Below are 22830 nucleotides of genomic sequence, written 5' to 3'. Positions count from 1 at the left end.
GATTCTCTGTTTGTGACCGTGAGAACTTGCGCGTATATGCAATCCTACGAGCGCTTGATGGAAGTTCGCCGCGACCGTGACTGACAATGTCTGGCGACATTCACACACTGGCCGACGTTGTGGGCGCGCCGTCGACGCCCGCCTCTGAAGGATATTTGAAGCATTTGACGACCCTTCCCCTCCCTGATCTCCTTGCAGAGCCGACCCTTCTCCAGACACAGGCCCACTATCTCACTTCCTCGCTGGTCACTCTAGCGCACACATCATATCCGACTTTTTTGGCCGTGCACCAATCTAATGCAGCGCTGAACTTATCTCTCAAGACATTATCCACATCCCTGGACACGTTGGTCTCGGACAGTCTGCCTGCGCTGGAACAATGTGCTAGTGACTGGAAGAATCGGACAGAAAGCGTGCTCAAGGAGAGGAAACGCGCTAGGGTGGTGCTCGAACAGCATGAAAAGCTGAGGGACCTACTGGATATTCCCCTCCTGATTGATACGTGCGTGCGGAATGGGTACTTCGGAGAGGCTCTGTCCCTCGCTGCCCATGCGAGGTCTCTGGCTACACTCTTTGACAACGATGATTTAGGCGACAAGGGCAAACAAGGAGGTGCGAATTCCATTTCAACTATGCGGATAGTACGCACTCAACCATCTGGACCAACCAGCCCAGTCGCCTCCGGTGTTGTTATCATCGATTCTTGCCGAAGTCGACCAAAGCATTACCCAGATGCTCGTTTCTCTCCTGGCCACACTCCACGAACCACACCGGAAGCTGCCTGCCCTATTCAAAGCTGTGAATTTTCTGCGCCGAATGAATGTATTCGGAGGTGCTGCCAATAGCACCTCCCCTACCATTCCCATACATTCGCCTGTAGCTACCAAAGTCAACGGTAAAGGCTCTGACCTTGCATCAGGGCATACTCACCATGGAGCGAGCGCCGATGAGACAATACGAGCAGAACAACAACTGGCGTTGGCCTTCCTATCCGGCAGGGAAACATGCCTTGTGGCCTCGCTAGACGGTTGCGGCAGAAGTATCCAAGGTGTTATACGTGAGCTCCAAGCAACACCAGGTGAGGGTACGCGACAACTCGAGGAACGGGAGCTAGAGGATATTGCTCGTTATCTCAAAAAGTACATCGATACTTGGAGAGAGGCGGTATACGACATCGTCACTCAATATTCTACCATCTTCCTGGAACGCTCGCCCTTGCCCTCTAACCCTCCCCCTACTAAACAACAACTTCGAGAGCTACACAGTTCCCTCCATTCCCTTCTCTCTACTTACGCCACGCATAGTCTCACGAAACACCTTGTCGCTACCCTATCTTCAGCTTTGCCTCTACTTGCCCCGCCCGCCCTGCCTTCGCTTCTTACTCAACTTACCTATTGTGCATCCGCCTTCGGGAGGGTAGGCCTCGATTTCCGTGGACTCCTCGCCGACATAATGGGGAAATCCGTGGTAGCTGCAGTACGCCGAGATATCCAAGCAGCAGGGAATGTATGGGCACAGGAGCTGTTGAAGAGCTATGAGCCTGAGGAAATTGATGATGGCAAGACCGGTATGACCATGTCGAGGTCCAAAAGCTCGGGTAGTAAATCTGGTGTCAAAGTCAACCGTGTACCTTCAAAATGGCTTATATCTCCTTCGCTCGTTGCTTCTCCACCTCTGCCCAGCGGGACCTCAACCCCAGCCCATATTCCTCCGCCACTTTTAGCTTCCTATCCCCCGCTCGCGGTATTCACGAATGCTCTTCTGACAACACTAAATGGTCTACGTCTGCTCGCTCCATTGCACGTTAAAGACGCTCTCAAACGTGTCATGGACGAGGAGATGGTCAATGGCGGGCAGGCATTGCTGCGGTTTGCTGAAGCAGTAGGTGCCGATGAAAAGTTGGAGGAAGCGGAGATCAATATAGTGCGTTCCTGCGGTGAGGTATATTTCGGAGTGTTCGCGCCGTTTGTGAAGAGGGCGTTGGTGGAGGGCGTGTATAGTAGTAAAGCGGGCGAGAGTAATGAGGGCCACAGTGGCGAGCTGGCCGAGGTGAGACGGAATTGGGATACATGGACAAGTAGCTTTCCTGCTCTACCACAATCATAAGTAGTCGTATGCATTTGATGATAAAATAAAAGATAACCAAAAACTCTTCGCCTGGGAGTCGAACCCAGCTTTCGCGCGTGACAGGCGCGTGTACTAACCGATATACTAGCGAAGACCATGATCGCAACCTCAAATTTGTTGATATGTCAACTTGAGGTATATTCCATCTCGACTGCTTTCACACCAACAGTATGAGCATAACGTTCAGTTCGCGTCGACATCTACAACAGTATCATAGAAATCTTTGATGAGCCTCTTCTGTGCTTCAGATCCCTTCTCAGCCTGCATTCATCAAACAACGATCTGTGAGCGCAGCTCCGCCTTTGAGATTTGAAACGGGTCCACTCACCTTCGTATCTGCAATTGCACGAATAACTAGGTACTTTCTCCCAGTGAGAATTTCTTCTGTTACATCCCCAAATGCGGGCGTAGAAACGGAGGCCGAGAAGGCGGTGTGTGATCCTGTCACGACACAACCTGCCTCCTCAGCGATGACGATGCCGGCACAAACGTCCCAAGGCCAACATCCGATTTCCCTAGAATTTTATCGCATAAGACACAGCAATATAAGAAGCGATGAGATGTGGCTTGGAAGCACACGCACCAGTACATATCAAGTCCACCTTGAGCAACCATCGCGTAGTTTAGTGCCGCGCTGCCCATAGAACGGAGAGAATGGGCCATTCTACCGCCTTCAACCCCCTTGGCAGGATCCCCAGCCAGGCACATGAATGAGCTACCTTTGGAGGCAATAGTTGTGGATCCACGATCAGATCCCCACTCAACGGCTGATGATTAGAACGTAGTTAGCACTGACACTGGAAGGAAAATGATGGCGCCATACCTAAGACAGCCTGCGACAGTGATGCGAGATGCTTTGGTGGATATAGAGGAAGACGCTTTGGCTCCCCGCCGTTTCGAATGAGAAAAGAACCGTGGCCTTTAATTCCATGGTACTGTCACAGCATCACTTCCTGTTTACGCCAGGGTTGACCGGATGAAACACCCACTAAGTAGTTGAGAAATGGGTTATATATGACCCCAAGTACCGGCCTCCGCTTGTAAATCAGACCAAGCGAAATACAAGCGAATGGGAAGCCGTGCACGAAGTTAGTTGTTCCATCTAATCACAAAAATTCGATCATTAGCGCGTCATCAACTTCTATGTCGAGATAGCTAAGCTTCGTAGGAGCTCACCTATAGGATCAACGCAGAATGTCGGTTCATCTGTCAGAGGGGGACGCGATCCAGCTGAATACGATTCTTCTCCGATGCTATCAAACAATTATCAAACAACCTCCATGCAATAAAAAGGTTCTCGTACAATTTGAAATGAGGGTACTTTTGGAAAATCTTCTTCTTTACGAGTTCCTCTACTCGCACGTCGTATTCGGTTACCAGATCTACGGAGTTCTTCTTCTCGCCGACAGTGCTCTGACTTTCATCTCCAGCAGCGCGCTGAATGGCTTCCGAGCCTTCTAAGATAAGATCGCCTGCGTCCCGAGCAAGTGAGATAGTAAAATCTAGTATCGAGGTGAGGTCGATGGGTGGGATCTCGGACATTGTCTTGATTGTATAAAGGTAAGATGAAGCCTGCTCCAGCAGCCCCTGTCTTTAACCGAACGTGGAAGGCGGCCCGCCTCGGCGCGGTCACTAACTTTGAATCTATCGTCCATGTTCCTCAGGCCTTCTCCTCTGCAATATACTCTGTATCCGAGAATCACTTGCTCAGCGCCACGGAGCACAATAAATGCTTACTTCTCGTCTCAAGCCGCCTATTGTCAAGCTGCTAGCTCATCGTCAGGCACCTCTGGCAGTGCTAAGCTCTTTGCCGATGCCGAGAAGGAGGAATCTTCCTCGAATCAGGTAAAGAAGTCGCAAAGGCTTCAGCTGCTGGAGAGCCAAGAAGAGAACTGGACTGGCGATGAGCGTGTTCAAGATGCGGTTCTTCGCATGCTAGTGGACAAGTATAAACCCCTGCGGACGGGAACTATACAGTCGGCCGAGCAGGAGCTGAAGCGTAATCCGCATGTCATCAACGCTGGTACTGTTGGAAATGGCCAGCGACCTGGTGGAGGAGAATCAGCAACAGGGGCTGAGGCTATCACCGCCACCGTGAACTCGATAGGTTCCAGCCCGTCAAGTGGCTCTTGGGCGACCGAGCAACTGATACCTTCAATCGAGGGTCACAGACCGTGGCACACGACGTTCAAAGCTCCCTCACATGACGCACCATCCGTCAAAGTCGCTTCTATACCCCCACGGCCCAATAGACCCCCTACAATCGCCATTGACGGTCGTTCTGCTGCGCAGACGCTCGACCGAAAGACACAAAAGCGCAAAGAACTTGCTGGGAGAGTCGCGCACGCGAGAGAATCTACATTGGATTATCGTTTAGGAATTAAGGGCGCCCAATCGTCTCAAGCATCTGCCCAACACCATGGATTACGCCCTAATCCTGTTAATATTAGGGCCTGGGCTAGTTTAGTCGAAGAGAGAATCGAAGTTGGTATATGTATACTGTGCTGCTTATGTCGGGCGCTCACGGTTCTCGTAATAGAAAGCAAGACTCAAGGGACTTTTCACTAATATCAAAGGTCGCGGACAGCCTATAGCTCGGGCTTCGGATGAGCACAACCCATTCATCGCTAGAGAAGAATTTCTGATGAATCGGATAGTTCAAAAGAATGGCGCTGCACCTCCTTGGGTGGAAGTACAACAGGGTACGTATGTCTGTACCTCGTGCTTGTCAATATTCAGTTACATAAATCCCGATACTAGAGGTTGAATCAGCTATCAATTCCTTCCGCGGGATTCTTCGCCAGGCTTGGACTAGGCATGCCCTCCGCTCGCTGACAGTTGGCTTTCATTCATATCCGGGTGCCCATCGGCGCACTCTTGTGGAACTTCAAGCTTTACGCGACGACAATTGGGAGAAACGGGAATTTAGTTATCACACGGCTGCGATAGCAGAAATAAACGCGCTGGTTCGCAAATACAACACTGTTGCGCCTTATGCAGTGCGGCGTCCTCTCTACACGCGAGAGGCCGAGTTAGAGAGAGCGTACAAGGAGAGTGGAGAGGATATATTACAAGGCCTCGAGGAACGAAAGAAGCTCTCGGTTCTGGGAGGTCGAACCCGAGGAGGGGACGAGGAGGAGAAGGGCGGAAGCAATAGAAATTGGGGTGAAGAAAATGCGGATGCACTACCTTTCGGTGACGTTTTTCGTCGCTGGGTGGAGAAAGTGACAGCCTGGGTACGAGGGAAGAGCTAGTAGAGCTGCTCCGAGCATCGTGAATGTATGTGTATTATCCGTCTTCTCGTTCCTCGTTCAAATTTTGTATAGAAACTCAAAGCTAATGGTTGATGTGATGCAACGACGTTACTGCCTTAAAGCCACGACTTTAATCCCCTTCTGATTCTACCGGGCGCGGTTCCATCCACTGCCAAGTAACCTATACATGCTGTCTTTGCTTTGCCGCTGGTGTGCCTGTGTACCTGTGATTTCATTGCTGTAGACGGCACCGTTATGTCGAACCTGACGCGGATGCATTTACCTCCTGGCTGCAACAAGCTTCATTAACCTTGTACCATCCGTCATGAGGCCGTCCTAATCAGACGCAACATGGATGTGAGCACGTCATCTACATATCAGCCTGCATGTCATTTCGGAGCACAAGGTGAGCAAGGGAACACTACTGAGTGCTGCACATGCATACCGAAATTACATGGTGCAGATGAGCGCGTGCTCTTTCACTTGAACTAGTCGGTAAAGCGCCTGTACCTGAGACCGAAATTTGTTTCCGCGAGTTACCGCCGGCATTGGTTTCCCATTGTTTATCGCGCGCCAGTCACCTCCCGTCACGCAGTAGCACGCAGTGTCATGATATATTTATCGACAGGTGAAACGGAAGTTACGGAATGACCTGGAACGACCCACTGTCATTTCGGAGGGGGACCTTTGATACGCCCGTGCAACGCCCGTGATACGCCTTCGCCATTGGCCGACGAAATGACGCTGTGCGCAACCGTGTCGGGTCCTACCGTACTCAGGCTTCCTCCCGATGTAGTTGAATCGTGATTTGTCGTCCGTACTTCCGGGTGACGCTGTACGCATGCCAAACCAGACCTTTGGGCTCCTGTGATGAGGGGAACTCCCGATAGTACCGCCGAAAGCTATGTCCCGCATTGACTAGCTCGAGTCGAAAAGCACGGGTAGTGGCACCCGCAGATTGTCGTAAGCGTTAATTGGGGAACTCCTCATAATTAGTGTAGTCCGATGGCACATTCGCAGTGCCGGGCCACTGGGTACAGCCGCCAACGCCCCGGAATATGATTTGATTCGCTTCATCATTCCGCGAGTTGATATATGCTTTTAAATTAGGATGCTCCGTACCATGCAGAAAGCCAGAGTCATCAGGAGTCATCACTTATCCAATAATGCGTGAGTTCGCGTGAGTACCAACATTTCGAGGCCATTGTTCGCTGGCTGCCCTGAATGAAGGCGTGACGGAGATCTACACCAAATCTAGCACTGAATATTTTCGAAACCTGAAACAGTCAACGCGACGTACCGAGCAATATCTAGCCCAACACGGCCCTTCCTGCGCAGGGAAAGTGGTGTTAGATCCAGATTAAGATATATCCTAGGTGTAAAGTGAAAATGCCAATACATACGCCCCTACGCAACACAACTCATACGAGTGCTCCATTCGTACATGCTATAAAATTGCGATGGCGTCGCTGGCAACGCGATTCTCGCGGTATGCGGAACCATTTGGACAAGGTATTAGATGTAGGTTTCGAGATCTTCAATACAGCCGTCACTGAATCAGAGTGAATGGTTCAGCCACTCATATCTCGTGGAGAATCCCTGGGTATACCATTAGGGTCGGGAGGAACAATAGGACTAGGTCATAGCTACCGTCGCCGCGTTGAAATACCATGGTGGTGTATACATAGCAGATACAGATGGGCTTAGCAATTATTTACATTCCTGACGTTGCGAACGGCGACAGTGCGATATTTAACTACCCAAGACTTAGCAAGACAGCTAACAAACCCGAAGGACGGAGGCTGAGCGGTGATTGATGTCCTCGGCAGGCAGCGAGCTCGGCATTTTCCATGAAAGCACGGAGCCGAGATGTGTGATGTGTGTGGGTACGAGCGGGAAGCATCCAGGAGCGCCGCCCGTGGCGCCTGTTCGTTTGGGCGTCCGAGTCGTCCAGCATGCGTCCGACATACGTACATCTCCTGCTTGAGCTGCGATCTCCTGCTCTTTTAGTTTAGCAGCGTCGATCAAACCCTGGGATCTCCAGTTACTGGGTAAATAGCCTTAAGAGTGTGACTTGGTGCACAAAGTATGTTCGATGTCGTATGTGAAGTCTGATTGAAGATTCCAGAACCACGGCAGATTTTGGACGGCGTCCTACTAAGCTTTTTACAAGCGACTGGATCATGATCGCTGCCGTGAATGAATGAGTGGTGCGCATGGCCAGTTATGAACGGCCAGAACGATATGATGTGACCGTTATTGTGCATTCTGGATCATCTCGGTAAGGGCGTCATCGATGCATCGATAACGGATATTGTGGCTGTTTCGGTACAGCTCTGCATCAACTGCGCAACGAGGTATGGGTAACAGAAATGCTATTTGTCGTTGCGAGCATCAGCTGCAGTTATGATAGGGGACCGCGGGAGTTGTTCCGCGCTGCCAGGAGTACCCCTAACCGCATGGTCAGTAAATTAATAACATAAGAGGTCTGGTGAGAACATAACGAACGATTGGGGATGGACATAAGTCGGTCAAAGGGGAATGAGGTTACACGCAGCCGATCCAACGCACAAGCTCACCGAGATGAACAATTGGAGGACGAATCTTGTGGTGGAGCTGTACGACCCTGTGCACCGAAGTGCTATTCGTAGAATCTCGTTATCACTCTAATGTTGAGTATGATTGTCGCAGCATGAAAAGATATATTGTGGATCAAATCTCGAGGGGATGAACTTTATCCTCGGATCGGTACGTTAGGTCCTGGATCGCTTGGGATAGTATATTCAATGACTGTTCTAACGAATTTGCAGAGTTCGATTAGCATGGGACGGGGCTAGGCCGATGTCATTTGTTTCGGTTAATGGTTCTGGTTGTTCTATGAGGGTCCCAATTGAATCGGGGTCTGTTTGCTAGAGTTCGGGAAGACGAGCGTGGATGCATAGGGTCAATTTGGTCTGTGAGATGAAAAGCTTAGTACCGCTATGTCGCTAGAGAAGGTAGTCAAATACCAAGAAAAGCGATACTTGGAATTAGAAAGCGTTCTTCGTCCGCGTGCCCACAAAGCTAACTGATTCATCCATTCAGCCCATAGAGCAGGATTCCAAATATTGTTACAAAGAACCTGGATTAACTAATCTCCGTCATTCGGGTCAAGGATTCTACAGAACATCCCAGACCACAGGACGAGAATGGGGTAGTGTTCGAAATGCATCAGCGAAATTTGGGCGTACGTCGAGATGATTGGCTGAGCTCCCAATATAACCCTTGGCCGTCCAACGTGTAGGCAGTAGCCGCTAGAGGTACGTTATCCGTCGAGAACAAAGCTCCGAGTCCGACTGAGCAGTAGAGACGACTGCGCAAAACACCGTAAATAGTAGTTCGAAGTTCTTCCCATTGGTTGGTATTAGAGAGATGAATTCCCGGTTTCCCCATGGTGCTGCAGCGACGTGCCTTCGATTCGATGGTTCCAAGAAACTTATTTTACGGTATTCGAAGGTGGTGCGTCTATGATAGTTATGTACTTGCAGCGTTCCAGCCGGCATTTGGGGAGCTTGACCGGGGTTTCGCGCCGATGCCCATTAGCATGATGACCGGGCCATTTCTGACCTCAGATTTGCTGTTCGCTGAGTCGTATTCGGGCGCTTCTGCCACGTTGTCGAGAATTCGAAAAGCGAGTGGACAAAGCGTCGTCGTGAACAGCATGGAACCTCTGCCCCCGCGATGCCTTGCTACCACTGCAATGCACCGTTTCGAAGGAGCCAGCAGGCAGAACCAGTTGCTGTGAAAGCAACACGCGTTGGGGGCATGGCTCCTGCGAACTTTGCGATATTTCAGCCACAGAGCGTGAACGTAAGAGCCGCACGCCTTTCAAACTAGCTCTGTGGATGGAAATTCAGCAGAGAACATGGAGCATGGGCCAGTACTTACCAGGAGACGGTGACCTGAGCGCCACCCAGGCCGAGGACACTGGCTGGACGAATAAATCTGTGAAAATGCCAAAAATAATGGGACAAAGCATTGTGGGAAAGAGCGCGCCGAAACAATGGGATTCCCACGATCAATGTAATTCTTGGGACGGCCTCTTTTCCCATTCTTTTGTTTCATCGGCAAATCGAGATCTGCGATGCGGCAACCTGTTTTGATCTGACAGAGTCACCGCTCTCCGTATAAATACCTCGCGTTGCGCTGCAGATGCTCTTGCCCTCTGCTCCTCCCGTCTCCCGCCCCTCCTCACCATCGTGCTCACCGTTCCCCACGACGACCACGAACAATGGGTTTCTTCAATCTGCTCGACCTGTCCTCGGGTTTCAGTGTGCGTTCCCTGCATGTCTCACCGACTTTATAGTAATTGTCTTGAATTTCCTATATCTAGGCCGTCGAGCACAGCGTGTCAATCGACTTGACCACCGCTTATCCCCCACGAAGACAACCAGCGCGTCGAATCGTCAAAATCCCGACGCCGGTGCACATGCCCATGGAAGTCGTATTGACCATCCTCGAGGCGGCGTATTACGACGATAACTTGCAAGCGAACGACAGGCTTCTCAAGGATTGCGCGCTTGTATGCAGGAGCTGGTCTGTCCCTGCGCAGAAGCTTTTGTTCAGCAACGTGAAGCTTCGAACCGAACGCGCATGCAGCGCCTTTACGAGCGCCGTCAACCCTTCCTCCGAACGCGGTCGCATGCTCGGAGAATCTGTCATCCGTATGCGGGCGGTTTTAGATCATAACCAACCATCCCATCTATTGCAAACATCGTTTGCCAGAGCGGTAACTTTGTGTCCAAATCTATACGAGCTCAATCTGTCAGTTTATGGCTGCGGCGCCCCAGGGGAGGATGTGGTAGGGGCACCAGATGTTTCACGGATGAGTCGGCCAGCACCGTCGTTCGAAGACGATACCCTTGAATTGCTCAAGTCCGGTCCTGCAGTTCGCGCTCTGACCTTCTGCAACTGGTCCGAGAATCGGCAATCATTATCCCAACTTCTCGACGTCTGGCCATCTGTCAAATCCCTCGTCATTAGCGGCACTCCCCCTCAACTTCCTTCGTCCTCATCGGAACCCCTTCAATGCTCTCTCGAAGAACTACGCATGAATTTCCAAACGTCACCATCCTTCGATTTCATGAAATGGTTGCTCCACAATTCTACTGACTCGCTACGCATCCTCGAGCTTGAGCGTGAACCGTCCGCGGAGCAGCTCGATTTCCTCGTCGCTACTCACGGTCATGCTCTCCACTCGCTTTCCCTTCCCGCATGCGGGTCCCACGAGCATGCATTAGCCGTACAACAATGTCAGCAGCTCCGAGAGCTGAAAATAGAGAGCCAGTGGGTTTCGCCGATGGTCTACAAGAAAATCCCCGAAGAGATTCAGCACGTTGCATTCGGTCTCGACAGGGACACTGCCCTCCAACCCATCCTCGATATTGTCAAGGCTCGACCCAACCTGCGTGCAGTCACCGTACACGTCTGGAAAGGCGGCGAGCTTCACCCGCAGCTACCGGCGCTCAAGATCGCCTGCGCGTATCGAGGCATTGAATTGCAGACCACCAGAGACATCCAAGTGTTCCGAGCATTGACTGTGAGTAATTCATCTCCCTTCTCTCCGTTCTGATTCCTGATTCCTTTCCTTGGCGTTCTTTAGAGGGGAGATCCAGTACCTAATAACGGCACCTTCCCCCGCGTCCGATCAATCGAGAACTTGAACTACATGCGCTGCTAATCACGTCCATCTGCTAAGGCAAATGCTGTATCATAGTCCACGCCTTCCTAGCCTTCCTCTCACGTCCAGCATAACGTCCAGAGCTCTCCACTACCCTTTAACGTCCACTTCATTCCTTTCATGACCCTATATCTCACGAGTTACATTGACATCTGTATATCATCATCATCGCACCATCATACATTTTACACCCATTATTCGATTTGTATTCTCCCAATAGGTGTTCTCACCCATTCTCCCCTGCCTCACGGTACAATGTTCTCTAATCCATCACGTATCCCGCCACCTACCTCCGCGTAGCTTGACGCAGACACCACAGAACCACTTGTACTTACTTACCACTACTATACTACACGCACTCTTACTCTACGTGCTCCATTCTTAGTCCTTCCTCCACCTATTGGGAAGCGGGATAACCCGTTTTTCCGAGCAACTTACTTTCGATTAATCATTATTGTTCTTCGGTCTGCGCACCGAGATCTTATTGGCACCGTACGGAAGTTACTGCGAGATATCCGGGGCTACGTAGCCGACTTTGAAATGGAAATAAACTGCTTCCGGTATTGGTGAACTGCTTTGTCTCTGGCTGACTCGGAGGGCTTTGCACGGCCACCGTCAAAGAAGTACCATGGCACATGATCCGTGGTATGTTCCGTTCGGACAATAACATCACGAAATTATATTTGATGAGGGCTTGAAATGATGATGTCTGTGATATTTCCATGGCTCCAATCCGAGGGGTCATGCGATGCTCTATTCTTTTTGTTCTGCTTCAAGTTGACTCTGACGTAGAATGCTGCTTCAACTAGGCGTGATCGCATCCCTGAGTCATCTCGAAATGATGATATTTGACTCAACTGCGGTGATCGAACGGGGATCATGCATGTCGGAAGTAGGTATATGTTGTGGATGCTTGTGTACGCGTTATGGACGCTTTGTTCTCTGCGACCCTAGGATTATAGGCAGGGTCACCGATTCACTCGTCGGTCGTGAACGGTCCACAAGTGCCGCCGTTTATGAATTAGCAAATAGGACGGTAGACGACGTACTTGCGCTACGTACGCATTCCCGGTATAGGAGAAAAAGAAGGCGATCGCCTTGTATGCATGGTGGAAGCGAATATGCAGTGAATTATTACGGCCTCGCCGAAATGATCACTAGGCTCGCGTATTTTGGAGCCGGGCCAACAATTCGGAGGATGGGGGTTTCGTGGTTTGCGTAAGTTGACGTCTGCTAGCACGATCCACGAACTTTCTTGGGCAGTGCGCGCTCCTCTATGACTCGGAAATGCGTAGGAATGGAAGGGAATGCATATCGCACTGCGTGGATGCAATGATCATTGATTCATGATCACGATCGAACCTCGAGCTCAGTATGACAGAGACTATGATTGAACGTGATCGAAGTCCTTCGAAGCCTCGTTCTAGCCAACCTTGAGCCACTCCCATGAGGCTTTGAGGACGCTCAAGTCGCCGAATTGCCAGACCAAGAGTACGGGTCAGCCCTGCTCCTTCGATTCCGCTTCTGATGCAGGTTGTTTGTTCGACAAGTGTCTGCACCGCATGCAAATCAAACATTTCTAAGGCGAGCAATTTAAGAAATGAAAAGAATGTTCCGCCGCAATTTCATTCTACGAGAAATCCTAGAGGAGAACAATGGCCTTGTGAGACCGTGTTTCATTGATATCGACATCCTTCGATGATGACCACTTACAGAATGACAGAAGAAGCGCAAAGAACGCAAATTTCCTTGGCCGGACCCAGTTCATAACGCGTGCTCCCAGAGAAGAGCCCAATAACCACGAAGAGAAAGGGCGCCACATGCCCTTTGGGACTTCACGGGGATTCTAGTACCGTTGATTGATACACCTTTTGCTTTGGGTCATGGTACTACATAGACTTTGGAATGGTCAAAGAGGCCATAGTCGTACCACATCAAAAGGATGTCCATGCTCATATTAGGCATTTAGGCGTTCATTAATCGTTGTCCGTTTCGAGGCCGGTATCCAAGAGGGCGAAGGCGATACAACGTTGAGCCTGCTCGTACGTCTTCTACAGGCGGTCGTCCTGGAGTTTGAACGGATCGCTCGTCCCTGGCTCTTTCCTCCGCCGTGCAGAGACTCGGGATAGATCATGCCACCTGTCACTTAGTACGTCTACTGCCTCGTACACGTTCCCTCTCGTCCCTCGTCGTTAGTTCTCCCCCGGGGTCCTCCCTGGTCCTCCCTCTGAGTACGTCTCCATGTTTGCCTCCTCCACTCCCTCTGTGACAACCCTCCTCTTGGGTTCAGAATGCCTTACGCTTGGACGTTATCTGAGGTTATTCCCTGATCGTCACAAAGTTGAAGTGTTTTGGCTGTTCGTCTTGTATGCAAGCGCTAACCGCCGATGTAAACCTGTCATTTACGATAAGGAACATCCGTTTCGGACGCGACGGCTTGTGTGGAAAACATGGCAGCATTCTATAAGATCACTCAAGGGTAAACTTCTGGGTAGATCCATTAGCTCTTCGCTCGTTATTGTACACCAATCAGCGGGACATACCGAATTTACGACTATATAATCGAGCCCGGGTAGGCAAGTCCGTCTTATCCTCCCAACATTCTTCCGGGATGTAACAATCTCCGGCTTCATCCCTAAACATTCGGCGGCCTGGTGCTGGCACCTTTATTTCGAGGTTGGCGTGCAAGTCCTATTGTGATACAAGGTCTCCTAACCTGGCGGGCCAGTCCGCTGTTTCGAGAATACGTTTCGCCTTCTTCAAGTCTTGGTGACTTGGTCGAAGATTAATTTAAGCGCCTGTATTCATCAAATTCTTCACGTGTTCTTTAAGTACTCGGCGTCAAAGTCACTTTGCTGAGAATTTCTGAACTTGGTTCCTGACTATGTCGTCGCTGTCCTCCGTGGTCTCCAATCTCGTCAGAGCGCAACTAGGCAGCTCTGTTTCAAGCACAGTGACAGACGACGACCTCGACCGACATGTGGCTGAGCTTATTTTGAAGGAAGCTAAGAAGAAAGCCGAAAAGTACAGCCAACACGGTATTCGTGCATACCTCCGCAACAATATGTAAGTGAGCGCTCGAAATTCTCTACTGACTGGAATGTGGACTAATTGAAATGCAGCGTAGACAGCAATGCGCCCAAGACGAACAAACGATTTCTGACGTCTATTATACGGAGTACGGACGACCACAACAAGACGGTGCTGAGGGCTCAGGCTTTGGCTGCGGAGGAGGTGAAGCAGGCTCGCTTGGATGCTGAACGCAAGGAGAGAAGGGCCAGGGCTGAGGAGGCTGTCGCTGCGGAGAAGATGAGACGATCAAGGGGCGAAGGTAGCAGCAGCAGCGGCAGTCGGCGGCGGAGCAGGCACAGAAGGGAAGATAAAGATAAGAGAAAGGGCGAAGATGAAAGTTGGGATCGTTGGGATGGAAGGAGAGCTGAAAGGAAGAGGATATCGCGAGATTGGGAGACATGGGACGGAGATGAAAGCGATCGCAGTGATGGTCAGGACCGGAAACGTCGGCGAACTTCTCGAACGAGGGATAGAAAACGACACAGGGACTCGAGGAAGCGGTCAAAGTACGAAGACGAACACAAACGACACCGTTCTCGAAGCCATTCTCTGGACACGGCGAAGCGGACGTCTCGCCGTGACGACTCACCTGCCGGCGCGTCAGACACGTCCTCTAGAGGTCGTACTCGCGGCCATACGCACGACGACGCAAGATCACCACGAATCCACGTCCGTGGGTCAGACTCTTGTTCTCGCCAGCCGTCGCCATTACCTAGCGATCGCGAAGCAGAGCTACGGCGTGCACTCAAAGGGAAACAGAAAGCTACTTCCCCTCCGATGGGGTCGAGGAAACGGTCCTCTTCGGAGACCACGATGTCCATTAGCGAACCTGGTTCTCGAGCCTCTACACCAGGACCCGATCCACTGCCCCAGCTCCCTTCGAAGATGGACAAGTATTTCGAAGAGTCTTACGACCCACGTCTTGATGTCGCCCCCCTCTCAGCGCCCAAGGTCCCAGCAACTGGTTTGATTAATAACGCGGAGTATGAAGGATGGGATGCCATGTTGGATCTCCTTCGACAACGGAAAGAAGACAAAGACGAGCGCAAGCGCATGGAAAGGCTTGGGATATCTATCCCAAAAGCGACCAAGCCTAACAATCAGAAGTCTTTAGGCGGGTCGTCAGCTATGGACGAGCGGTGGTCGGCGGGGGATAATATTATGGGGATCGAGTATAAGAAACGGGGGTCTGTTAGGGAGTGGGATGTAGGGAAACAGGGTTTCTAGAGTGTGTTTATTTTGCATATTTTGCTAGACGAGGTGTGTTGCTATTGCCTATTCCGATCCATCCCTTTCTCTTGCTAGTTTATTGACATACATCTTGTATTATTGGCACGGAACCATTATATTTATCGATACCACCACGTACACATTCTTGTATGGCATAGTCCACACTACTTAAGACTATCTAACGCTCTTAGTTGCGCAGGGACACCCTTTGGCCTCGGGCGTTGCTCGGGATAAAAGTGAGAAATTCGTATAAAGCACGGGTTTGCAGACATAAGCGTAGGGCATTCCCATCGACTCCTCCAACGTGAGTCGACCCATGTCCTCAATATCTGTGATAAACAGTCACTAACGGACATCAGCTCCAGAGTCATGCGAGCCGCGTATCTCATCCTCGCGTTGTCCGCGTTTCTTGTCGCCGCATTGCCCACAGAAGACAGCGACCAGAACGAAGCTAAACCAACACCGCCGGGGTATCGGAGGGCAGAACCTCCGAAGTACAGGAAGCCAATACACAGATACTATTGAGCAGGAACGTTCGCTGAGAATCATACGTTCGCCCATTTACCAGTCTTGCCTCACTGTTGAAGCGAAATACATTACAACGATTATAATAGTATACAATTGGTCATGCATTCGTCTATAGTACTTGGACTTTCGGCCATTTGTATTGCGGGCCAACCTGTTTCGTGTTGTCAGTTATCAAGTAACCACTAAGTAACGATGGGAGTTATCTTACCTGTTGCACGCACATGCTGCCCAGTTTGTGGCCAACTTCAACGCACTCATCGAGTTCCTTGCCGGCGACGTACGCTCCCAAGAATCCACCAGCGAACGCGTCACCAGCACCGTTAGTGTCGACGATCTCCGCATCAGTCAAGGCATGGACAGCTACCACCTTCGGGCTATCTGGAGCGGTGGAGGTAACGTATACGGTTGATTCCGCACCCTGGGTGAATATGACAGTGCGTGGTTTCGATGCATTGGATTTGGGGAGGAGGGCGATGTACTTGGCAATGGCGGGCAGATCCTTGGGGTCGGGGAGACCGTTCGCGGTGGCATAGGCCTCAGCCTCAGCTTCATTACCGATGATGATGTCACAGTAGGGGAGGACTTGCTGTAGCTGAGCGCCGAAGAATTGAGGAATGAAGGGGGCGGAGAAGTTGAGGGCGAATGTCTGAATATCGGGGAAAGGTTGTTAGTTTCGAGGGAAATAGAGGGAAGTGAACGAACGTACCTTTCCAGCAGCGGCGGATTTCTGGCTAAGCTCGAGGACGGTCTCAGTACCGTGCGTCAAGAAGTAGCCTTCGACGTAGTAGACCTTGGCCGCTTCAACCAATGGTGCGACTGCGGCGGAACTGAGATGTGACTTGTCAAACTTCTCCGCCGCGCGGAGTGTGGTGACTAGTGATCTGAATAAAAATCCGACATATCAGTCCTCTGGTCCGCGTCTTAATTACATGGGAAGAAATGTACCTGTGGTGGCCAGTAATAACGACCGCACAAGCTCCGGTCTTTTCGTCTTCCTTCACCTGGTAAACCTCATCAAGCCCTTCACGCTTGTTAGCGGCCTTGAGTTGCTCGGCCAACTCGTCCTTGCCAACGCATCCCGTGTAAACAACGGATTTCGGAGGCAAGACGTACTAGGAAGTGGACGCGTTAAAATTCCGTTGATCGGTTGATCGAAGTGACAAGCTTACAGCAGCACCACGAGCAGCATTCTGGGAAGCACCACCGGCGACATATGTGACCTTGTGGTTTTTCACAAGGTCTTCATAGCTGCAGAGATCGTTGAGCCAAATGACCGTAGGTGCGAGGAGACGGCAGCTCTTACATGGGCAGATGCTTCTCCTCGGCTAGGATAGCATCGTTCGCCTTCAACTCATATTTTTTGAGGACCTCATCGCTAGTCACCTGGATATCGAGAAGGGGGTTTCCCAAGCAGAACAAAGAGTACGAGGCCATGGCGGTGAAGATAGTTTAGGGTGCCCGACGAGTGCTAAATGATCACAGCTTCGGAGAATGCTTTTGAAATATAGTTCAGTTTGGACCGGAGTATTTGACAGAGTTCAAATCATACCTGGGTATCGACATCGATGATCGGTGTGGATAGGGGACCAAGGTTGGCCAGGGTTGCATGGGCGCTAAAGTGACAGGCCTCTTCGTCGTTTAAACGTTCACCGCTGTCGTTCAGCTAGCATCGACGCGGTCCTTTCGTAGGCTCCTATGAGTGAATCCGTGCTGTCGGGGTTGCTAGCCGATCTCTCTTGCGCTCAACAGGAGGCCCGGAACTTCTCCATGGACCCGAAATGCGTCTAGGATTGCCAGGCTTTACTGAGCGTTCACAGGTCGTTCCAGAGTTACTCTATTCGAAGACTTGCGAATCGTGGAGCTGGAGGTGAGGTGAAGATAAGTAGCCCAAGCGCACTACAAATTCAAGCAGAATGGATTTGTGATTGGTTTGCGATGTTAACTTTTAAACGGACGAAATGAGTACGTACCAACTACTTATCTTTGATTGCGTCGCTAAGCTACCTTGAACATCTTTTTTGAGAGCAGTGCTGAAAAAGAGTGAGAAAGGTACACCAGCGGCCACGCTCACGCGTACCTTACTTGAGGCAGGCAATATCGGCCTCTGTATACAAGTAGGTCAAGCCCTCGGGACAACTAATCCGGAGTCACTATAGTCGCAACCTACTCTGAACCTACTATATGTTATAATCATAGACTCTGAGAGACAAGAATAGGCATGGCTCAGTCCAAGGCGCCCTCAGTGCAGACGCAAATACATATACTGTGAGCGTTTCTTGGAGGTGAGTGCGCAAGATTCTGTGTAACAGTGTAAACCTGGTAGTTTTTTGCGCTCTTCGCAGAGAAAAGATCAGACAGGAGTCATTGGCGTCCAGTTTCTCCTCCTTAGCATCTGCATCTATACCATGCATCAAAGTCGAAAGGCTCCCTCTGACCTGTAAGTAACAGTAAGCTTAGTGTTCAGAAGAATTACCGCCGGAAGTCTCTCGCTGCACATTCCGGAGGCGGAGGTAATATATGAAATCAATTTTGATATTGCTGCTAAATTGCCCGTCCATAACGGTGCCTTTAGCAAGTTGCTTTCATAGAAACGCGCGGTTCTTGGTAGTCCCTGGTGGCCCTCCTCGGTCTCTAAGGAAACTCATCATCTACAAAGGTCAGGGAAATAGGCTCGAGGAACATATAAATACCTTACTTTCACTGACTATTTTCCTCATCAAAATGTTCAAATCCTTCAGCCTCTTGTCCCTCGTCTTCGCTGCGACTGCCCTCGCTCAGCAGACGGGCAAAACCACCCGTTATTGGTATGTTTCTCCTCTCAACGGAGATAAAACTGGAATTAATCCGTGTCTTACGATTAGGGATTGCTGCAAGCCATCATGCAGCTGGTCTGGCAAGGCGAGTTTACATAGCGCGACTTCCTCGGTCCAATTGCTAATCTACTCTTTTTTAGGCTGATGTGACGCGACCGGTTCTTACTTGCAACGCGCAAGGAAGTACCCTTACCGATCCCAATGTGAGGAGTGGCTGCGATGGAGGTTCTGCCTTTACTTGCACAAGCAACTCCCCGTGGGCGGTCAATGATGACCTTGCTTATGGCTTTGCCGCTGTCAGCCTCTCCGGCAGCTCCGAAAGCGTAAGGGTGCCTCTGTTTCTATCTTTATCGAGAGACTTACGCTTTACGATCGAAGAAATGGTGCTGTGGATGTTATGGTATGCTGTCGTTGTCTTGTATGACTTTACGTGCTGATCCTAGTCAATAGAATTAACATTCACTTCTGGGCCGGTTGCTGGCAAGAGAATGGTCGTTCAAGCTACAAACACTGGTGGCGATTTGGGCAGCAACCATTTCGATCTCCTCATGCCAGGCGGTGGTGTTGGTATATTCAATGGTTGCCCAGCTCAATTCGGCTCGTGGAACGGCGTAAGTCGTACATTGTTACCATCTACTCTTGCCCTTCTCATTGTCGTGTGAAGGGTGCTCAATATGGCGGTGTCTCGTCAAGAAGCGAATGTAGCAATCTCCCAGCAGGTATATCCTATGACGCCTTTCGTTACTTTGAATCTGACTCTGTGTCGACATCTGCAGCTGTTCAAGCTGGTTGCCATTGGCGCTTCGGTAAGACTTCCATGAGCCTCCCTAGTTCAGCATACTGAGATATATATAGACTGGTTCAAGGGTGCCGACAACCCGAGCATCTCGTTCCGCGAAGTTCAGTGTCCTGCCGCGCTCACGGACATCACTGGATGCTCGCGTCGTGATGGCAGCGGTCTGCCAGCCGTTGCAGCAGGACCATCAACGCCAGCGTCTTCAAGTTTGTCCACGCCTACATCCTCGAAGTCGCCATCTATCACCGCCTCCGCGCCTACATCATCGAAATCGCCATCTATCACCGCCTCCACGTCTACATCCTGTAGATCGTCATCACCTCCCACCACAAGCTCGGACGGTACCAGCGGAGGTGCTCCTCAGTGGGGACAATGCGGTGGAATTGGGTAAGGGAATTCGATGAATGATTCGGCACTGTGGCTGATGATGACTTAGCTGGGGCGGACCAACGACCTGTGCTCCTCCTTTCACTTGCATCAAGGGCAATGACTGGGTGCGCTATCTTTTTCTCCCCCGAATATTTTGAACCATGGCTGATATCCCACCTAGTATTATCAATGTCTATAATGCTTCCCCGCGGTTTTTTTATACCTTGCTTTCAACCGGGAGATGAAATGATATACCCAACTAACCACACTCCTTAGATCTTTATTCGGATTTTACCTACATAGTGTCGTTCGTTTGATGGGCAGGTTCCATTTCTTATTACATATTCCAACCTCTACGAGGTGGTGAACATCAAACATGCAACAGTGGTACACGGAAATTAGTTTGCATATTCATCCGAGCACCAAATATGTCCTCTGGTCAAGTGCTCGTTCCCAGAGATAAAGTTGCTGCGCACTCGAAGGACTACCCTCTCCGACCATCATAGAACGGACTTTGCACCATATCCCGGAGTTCTGTTTCGTGAAGGCTACCTCCCTTCATAGAACGTAGGCACTGAAGAGAGGCTTTGCCGCCGACAAACGAACCTGTGACCCTGTCTAGGAAAGTGCGTCACGTACGTCCATTCACTAAACACAATAGTGACAATGCTCCGGAAAGCGTGCCTCTCGTTCGGTAGGTAGCACTTAGCCTTCATCTCTCTCTGTCCAAAGTCCTGGTTTCTTGGACCGTTGAGCAACCGACATACTGAGAACGATTTTGGAAGCCAATTTTGGGCTAAGTATCTCCGTTTATCTCCATGATGACAACTTGAACGTGGCTTGGGTCATGACATAGAAGTCCATATACCTACACCATGAACCTCCTTTACTCCCGTATTGTTTTTACCCCGAAAGCGGCGTTGAGAGAAAGAATCAGGTAAAACCGGAGCCTGTGTACAAATTGAAGTGGGTAAGCCTTCGGAACAGTCGCTGTGGCCACGACCTTCTAAATTCTGGGCAGGAAGAGAGACAGGAATAGGCATAGCTCTGTCCAAGGCGCCCTGCAGAGGCAAATATATAGATCCGTGGGCGTTTTTCGGAGGCGACTATGCAGGATTGTATGTGACGGTCTTATCCCGGTAGTTTTGCGCTCTTCCCAGACGTATCATCTGACGGAAGTCATTAGCGTCTAGTTTTTCCGCCACAGCATATGATGCATCATGCATTAAGGTCGGAAGGCTCTTGACGCACCTTTGACTTGTGAGTATAGAAGAATATCACTGCAGTCTCAGCGATCTAGGTAATATAATGAAATCAATCTTGTTATCGCTCTGCTAAATCACCCATAGATGACGGTGCCTTTAGCGGGGTACGTTCATAGAAACGCGTGGTTCTCGGTAGTCCTTGGTGACCCTCCTCGGTCTCTAAGGATAATCGGCGCATCATCCAAAAAGGTCGGAGAATTACTCGAAGAACGTATAAATACCGCTCACTATTGCTGGCAATCTTTCCTCACCAACATGTTCAAATCCTTCAGCCTCTTGTCTTTCGTCTTCGCTGCGACTGCCCTCGCTCAGCAGACGGGTCAAACCACCCGTTATTGGTATGTTCTCCTGATTTTCGGGTACTTGATTCCAACAGTCGACGTTGTCGCTTAGGGATTGCTGCAAGCCATCCTGCGCTTGGTCCGGCAAGGCGAGTTGCATAGTTCGGCCTCATCGGTCCAATTGCTAATTTTCTTGATATTAGGCTGATGTGACGCAACCGGTTCTTACTTGCAATGCGCAAGGAAGTACCCTTACCGACCCCGATGTGAAGAGTGGCTGCGATGGAGGCTCCGCCTTTACTTGCACAAACAACTCTCCATGGGCGGTGAACGACAACCTCGCTTACGGCTTTGCCGCTGTTAGCATCTCTGGCAGCACTGAAAGCGTGAGGATGCCTTTGTTATCATCTTTCTTGTGAGACTGATACCCCAAATACAGAGGTGGTGCTGTGCATGCTACGGTATGCTATGCTTGTTGTCTGCGACCTTCTTCGCTAACCCAAGTCGGTAGAATTAACATTCACCTCTGGCCCGGTTGCTGGCAAGAGAATGGTCGTACAAGCTACAAACACTGGCGGTGATTTGGGCAGTAATCATTTCGATATCCTTATGCCTGGTGGAGGTGTTGGCATTTTCAATGGTTGCCCAGCTCAGTTCGGTTCGTGGAACGGTGTAAGTCATACCTTGCTATCCACCCTTGCCTTTCTCATTCATTGCTGTTTGAAGGGTGCCCAATACGGCGGTGTCTCCTCGAGAAGCGAATGCAGCAACCTCCCATCAGGTACGTCCTGGATTTTGACTCCGTCGCCCTGAATCTAATTTTGAACGTCAATACCCGTAGCTGTTCAAGCAGGTTGCCAATGGCGCTTCGGTCAGTTTTATATTGTTGATTTCCCTGTACAATATACTGATGGCATAGCCAGACTGGTTCCAGGGTGCCGATAACCCAAGCATCTCTTTCCGCGAAGTTCAGTGCCCTTCAGCACTCACTTCCATCTCAGGATGCTCGCGCCATGACGGCAGTGGTCTCCCAACTGTTACGGCAGGGCCATCAACGCCTTCGAGCTCATCATCATCTGCTCCCTCAACCCCCACTACAACCACTACGCCTGGTGGTGGTGGCGGCGGCGGAGCTGCTCAGTACGCACAATGCGGCGGCATTGGGTGAGCGAATATGTTTGGTAAATTATTCATTAACGGCTGACGACGTGTTAGCTGGAGCGGAGCAACCACATGTGTCTCTCCTTTCACTTGCACTAAGCTCAATGACTACGTACGTTATCTCTCTCATGGGACAAGACGATAGCTCATAATTTAATTCCGTTAGTACTCTCAATGTCTATAAGGGACACACTGCCATCTTACCCCACTCGTAA

General features: G+C 50.5%; 8 protein-coding genes and 1 non-coding gene across 9 annotated transcripts; 6 read left to right on the top strand and 3 right to left on the bottom strand.

The window, feature by feature from the left end:
• Window positions 1-86: 86 nt before the first annotated feature.
• PC9H_003029 (uncharacterized protein) lies at window positions 87-2106 on the top strand (the record flags this gene model as incomplete). The annotated part of the gene is made up of 2 exons (XM_036772628.1): window positions 87-612; window positions 671-2106. 2 exons carry the CDS (start codon window positions 87-89, stop codon window positions 2104-2106), a joined length of 1962 nt encoding a protein of 653 aa, XP_036634101.1.
• A 43-nt stretch (window positions 2107-2149) lies between these two features.
• PC9H_003028 lies at window positions 2150-2221 on the bottom strand. Its single transcript has one exon. It is a non-coding gene; the product is annotated as a tRNA-Asp (tRNA).
• Window positions 2222-2310: 89 nt separating this feature from the next.
• PC9H_003027 (uncharacterized protein) lies at window positions 2311-3669 on the bottom strand (the record flags this gene model as incomplete). Its single annotated transcript, XM_036772627.1, has 7 exons — window positions 2311-2388; window positions 2456-2642; window positions 2711-2894; window positions 2951-3062; window positions 3117-3229; window positions 3304-3380; window positions 3431-3669. The coding sequence occupies 7 exons, from the start codon at window positions 3667-3669 to the stop codon at window positions 2311-2313; spliced, it is 990 nt and encodes a 329-aa protein (XP_036634100.1).
• Window positions 3670-3780: 111 nt separating this feature from the next.
• Window positions 3781-5381, top strand: PC9H_003026 (uncharacterized protein; the record flags this gene model as incomplete). The annotated part of the gene is made up of 3 exons (XM_036772626.1): window positions 3781-4611; window positions 4667-4829; window positions 4888-5381. The coding sequence occupies 3 exons, from the start codon at window positions 3781-3783 to the stop codon at window positions 5379-5381; spliced, it is 1488 nt and encodes a 495-aa protein (XP_036634099.1).
• A 4270-nt stretch (window positions 5382-9651) lies between these two features.
• Window positions 9652-11100, top strand: PC9H_003025 (uncharacterized protein; the record flags this gene model as incomplete). The annotated part of the gene is made up of 3 exons (XM_036772625.1): window positions 9652-9693; window positions 9754-10959; window positions 11023-11100. The coding sequence occupies 3 exons, from the start codon at window positions 9652-9654 to the stop codon at window positions 11098-11100; spliced, it is 1326 nt and encodes a 441-aa protein (XP_036634098.1).
• Window positions 11101-13984: 2884 nt separating this feature from the next.
• On the top strand, window positions 13985-15399 carry PC9H_003024 (uncharacterized protein; the record flags this gene model as incomplete). Its single annotated transcript, XM_036772624.1, has 2 exons — window positions 13985-14166; window positions 14223-15399. The coding sequence occupies 2 exons, from the start codon at window positions 13985-13987 to the stop codon at window positions 15397-15399; spliced, it is 1359 nt and encodes a 452-aa protein (XP_036634097.1).
• Window positions 15400-16039: 640 nt separating this feature from the next.
• Window positions 16040-17364, bottom strand: ADO1 (adenosine kinase; the record flags this gene model as incomplete). The annotated part of the gene is made up of 6 exons (XM_036772623.1): window positions 16040-16081; window positions 16139-16576; window positions 16637-16811; window positions 16876-17042; window positions 17100-17178; window positions 17234-17364. 6 exons carry the CDS (start codon window positions 17362-17364, stop codon window positions 16040-16042), a joined length of 1032 nt encoding a protein of 343 aa, XP_036634096.1.
• A 1287-nt stretch (window positions 17365-18651) lies between these two features.
• PC9H_003022 (uncharacterized protein) lies at window positions 18652-19930 on the top strand (the record flags this gene model as incomplete). The annotated part of the gene is made up of 7 exons (XM_036772622.1): window positions 18652-18734; window positions 18792-18855; window positions 18884-19066; window positions 19122-19143; window positions 19194-19354; window positions 19408-19549; window positions 19599-19930. The coding sequence occupies 7 exons, from the start codon at window positions 18652-18654 to the stop codon at window positions 19928-19930; spliced, it is 987 nt and encodes a 328-aa protein (XP_036634095.1).
• A 1498-nt stretch (window positions 19931-21428) lies between these two features.
• On the top strand, window positions 21429-22760 carry PC9H_003021 (uncharacterized protein; the record flags this gene model as incomplete). Its single annotated transcript, XM_036772621.1, has 9 exons — window positions 21429-21511; window positions 21567-21615; window positions 21658-21840; window positions 21894-21915; window positions 21966-22126; window positions 22181-22235; window positions 22296-22325; window positions 22378-22618; window positions 22670-22760. 9 exons carry the CDS (start codon window positions 21429-21431, stop codon window positions 22758-22760), a joined length of 915 nt encoding a protein of 304 aa, XP_036634094.1.
• Between the last annotated feature and the right edge of the window lie 70 nt (window positions 22761-22830).

The sequence above is a fragment of the Pleurotus ostreatus genome (genome assembly GCF_014466165.1).
Source record: "Pleurotus ostreatus strain PC9 chromosome Unknown scaffold_2, whole genome shotgun sequence".
NCBI lineage: Eukaryota > Fungi > Basidiomycota > Agaricomycetes > Agaricales > Pleurotaceae > Pleurotus > Pleurotus ostreatus.
Note: the sequence above shows the minus strand (reverse complement) of the source record. Positions and strands in the feature narration are given on the sequence as shown.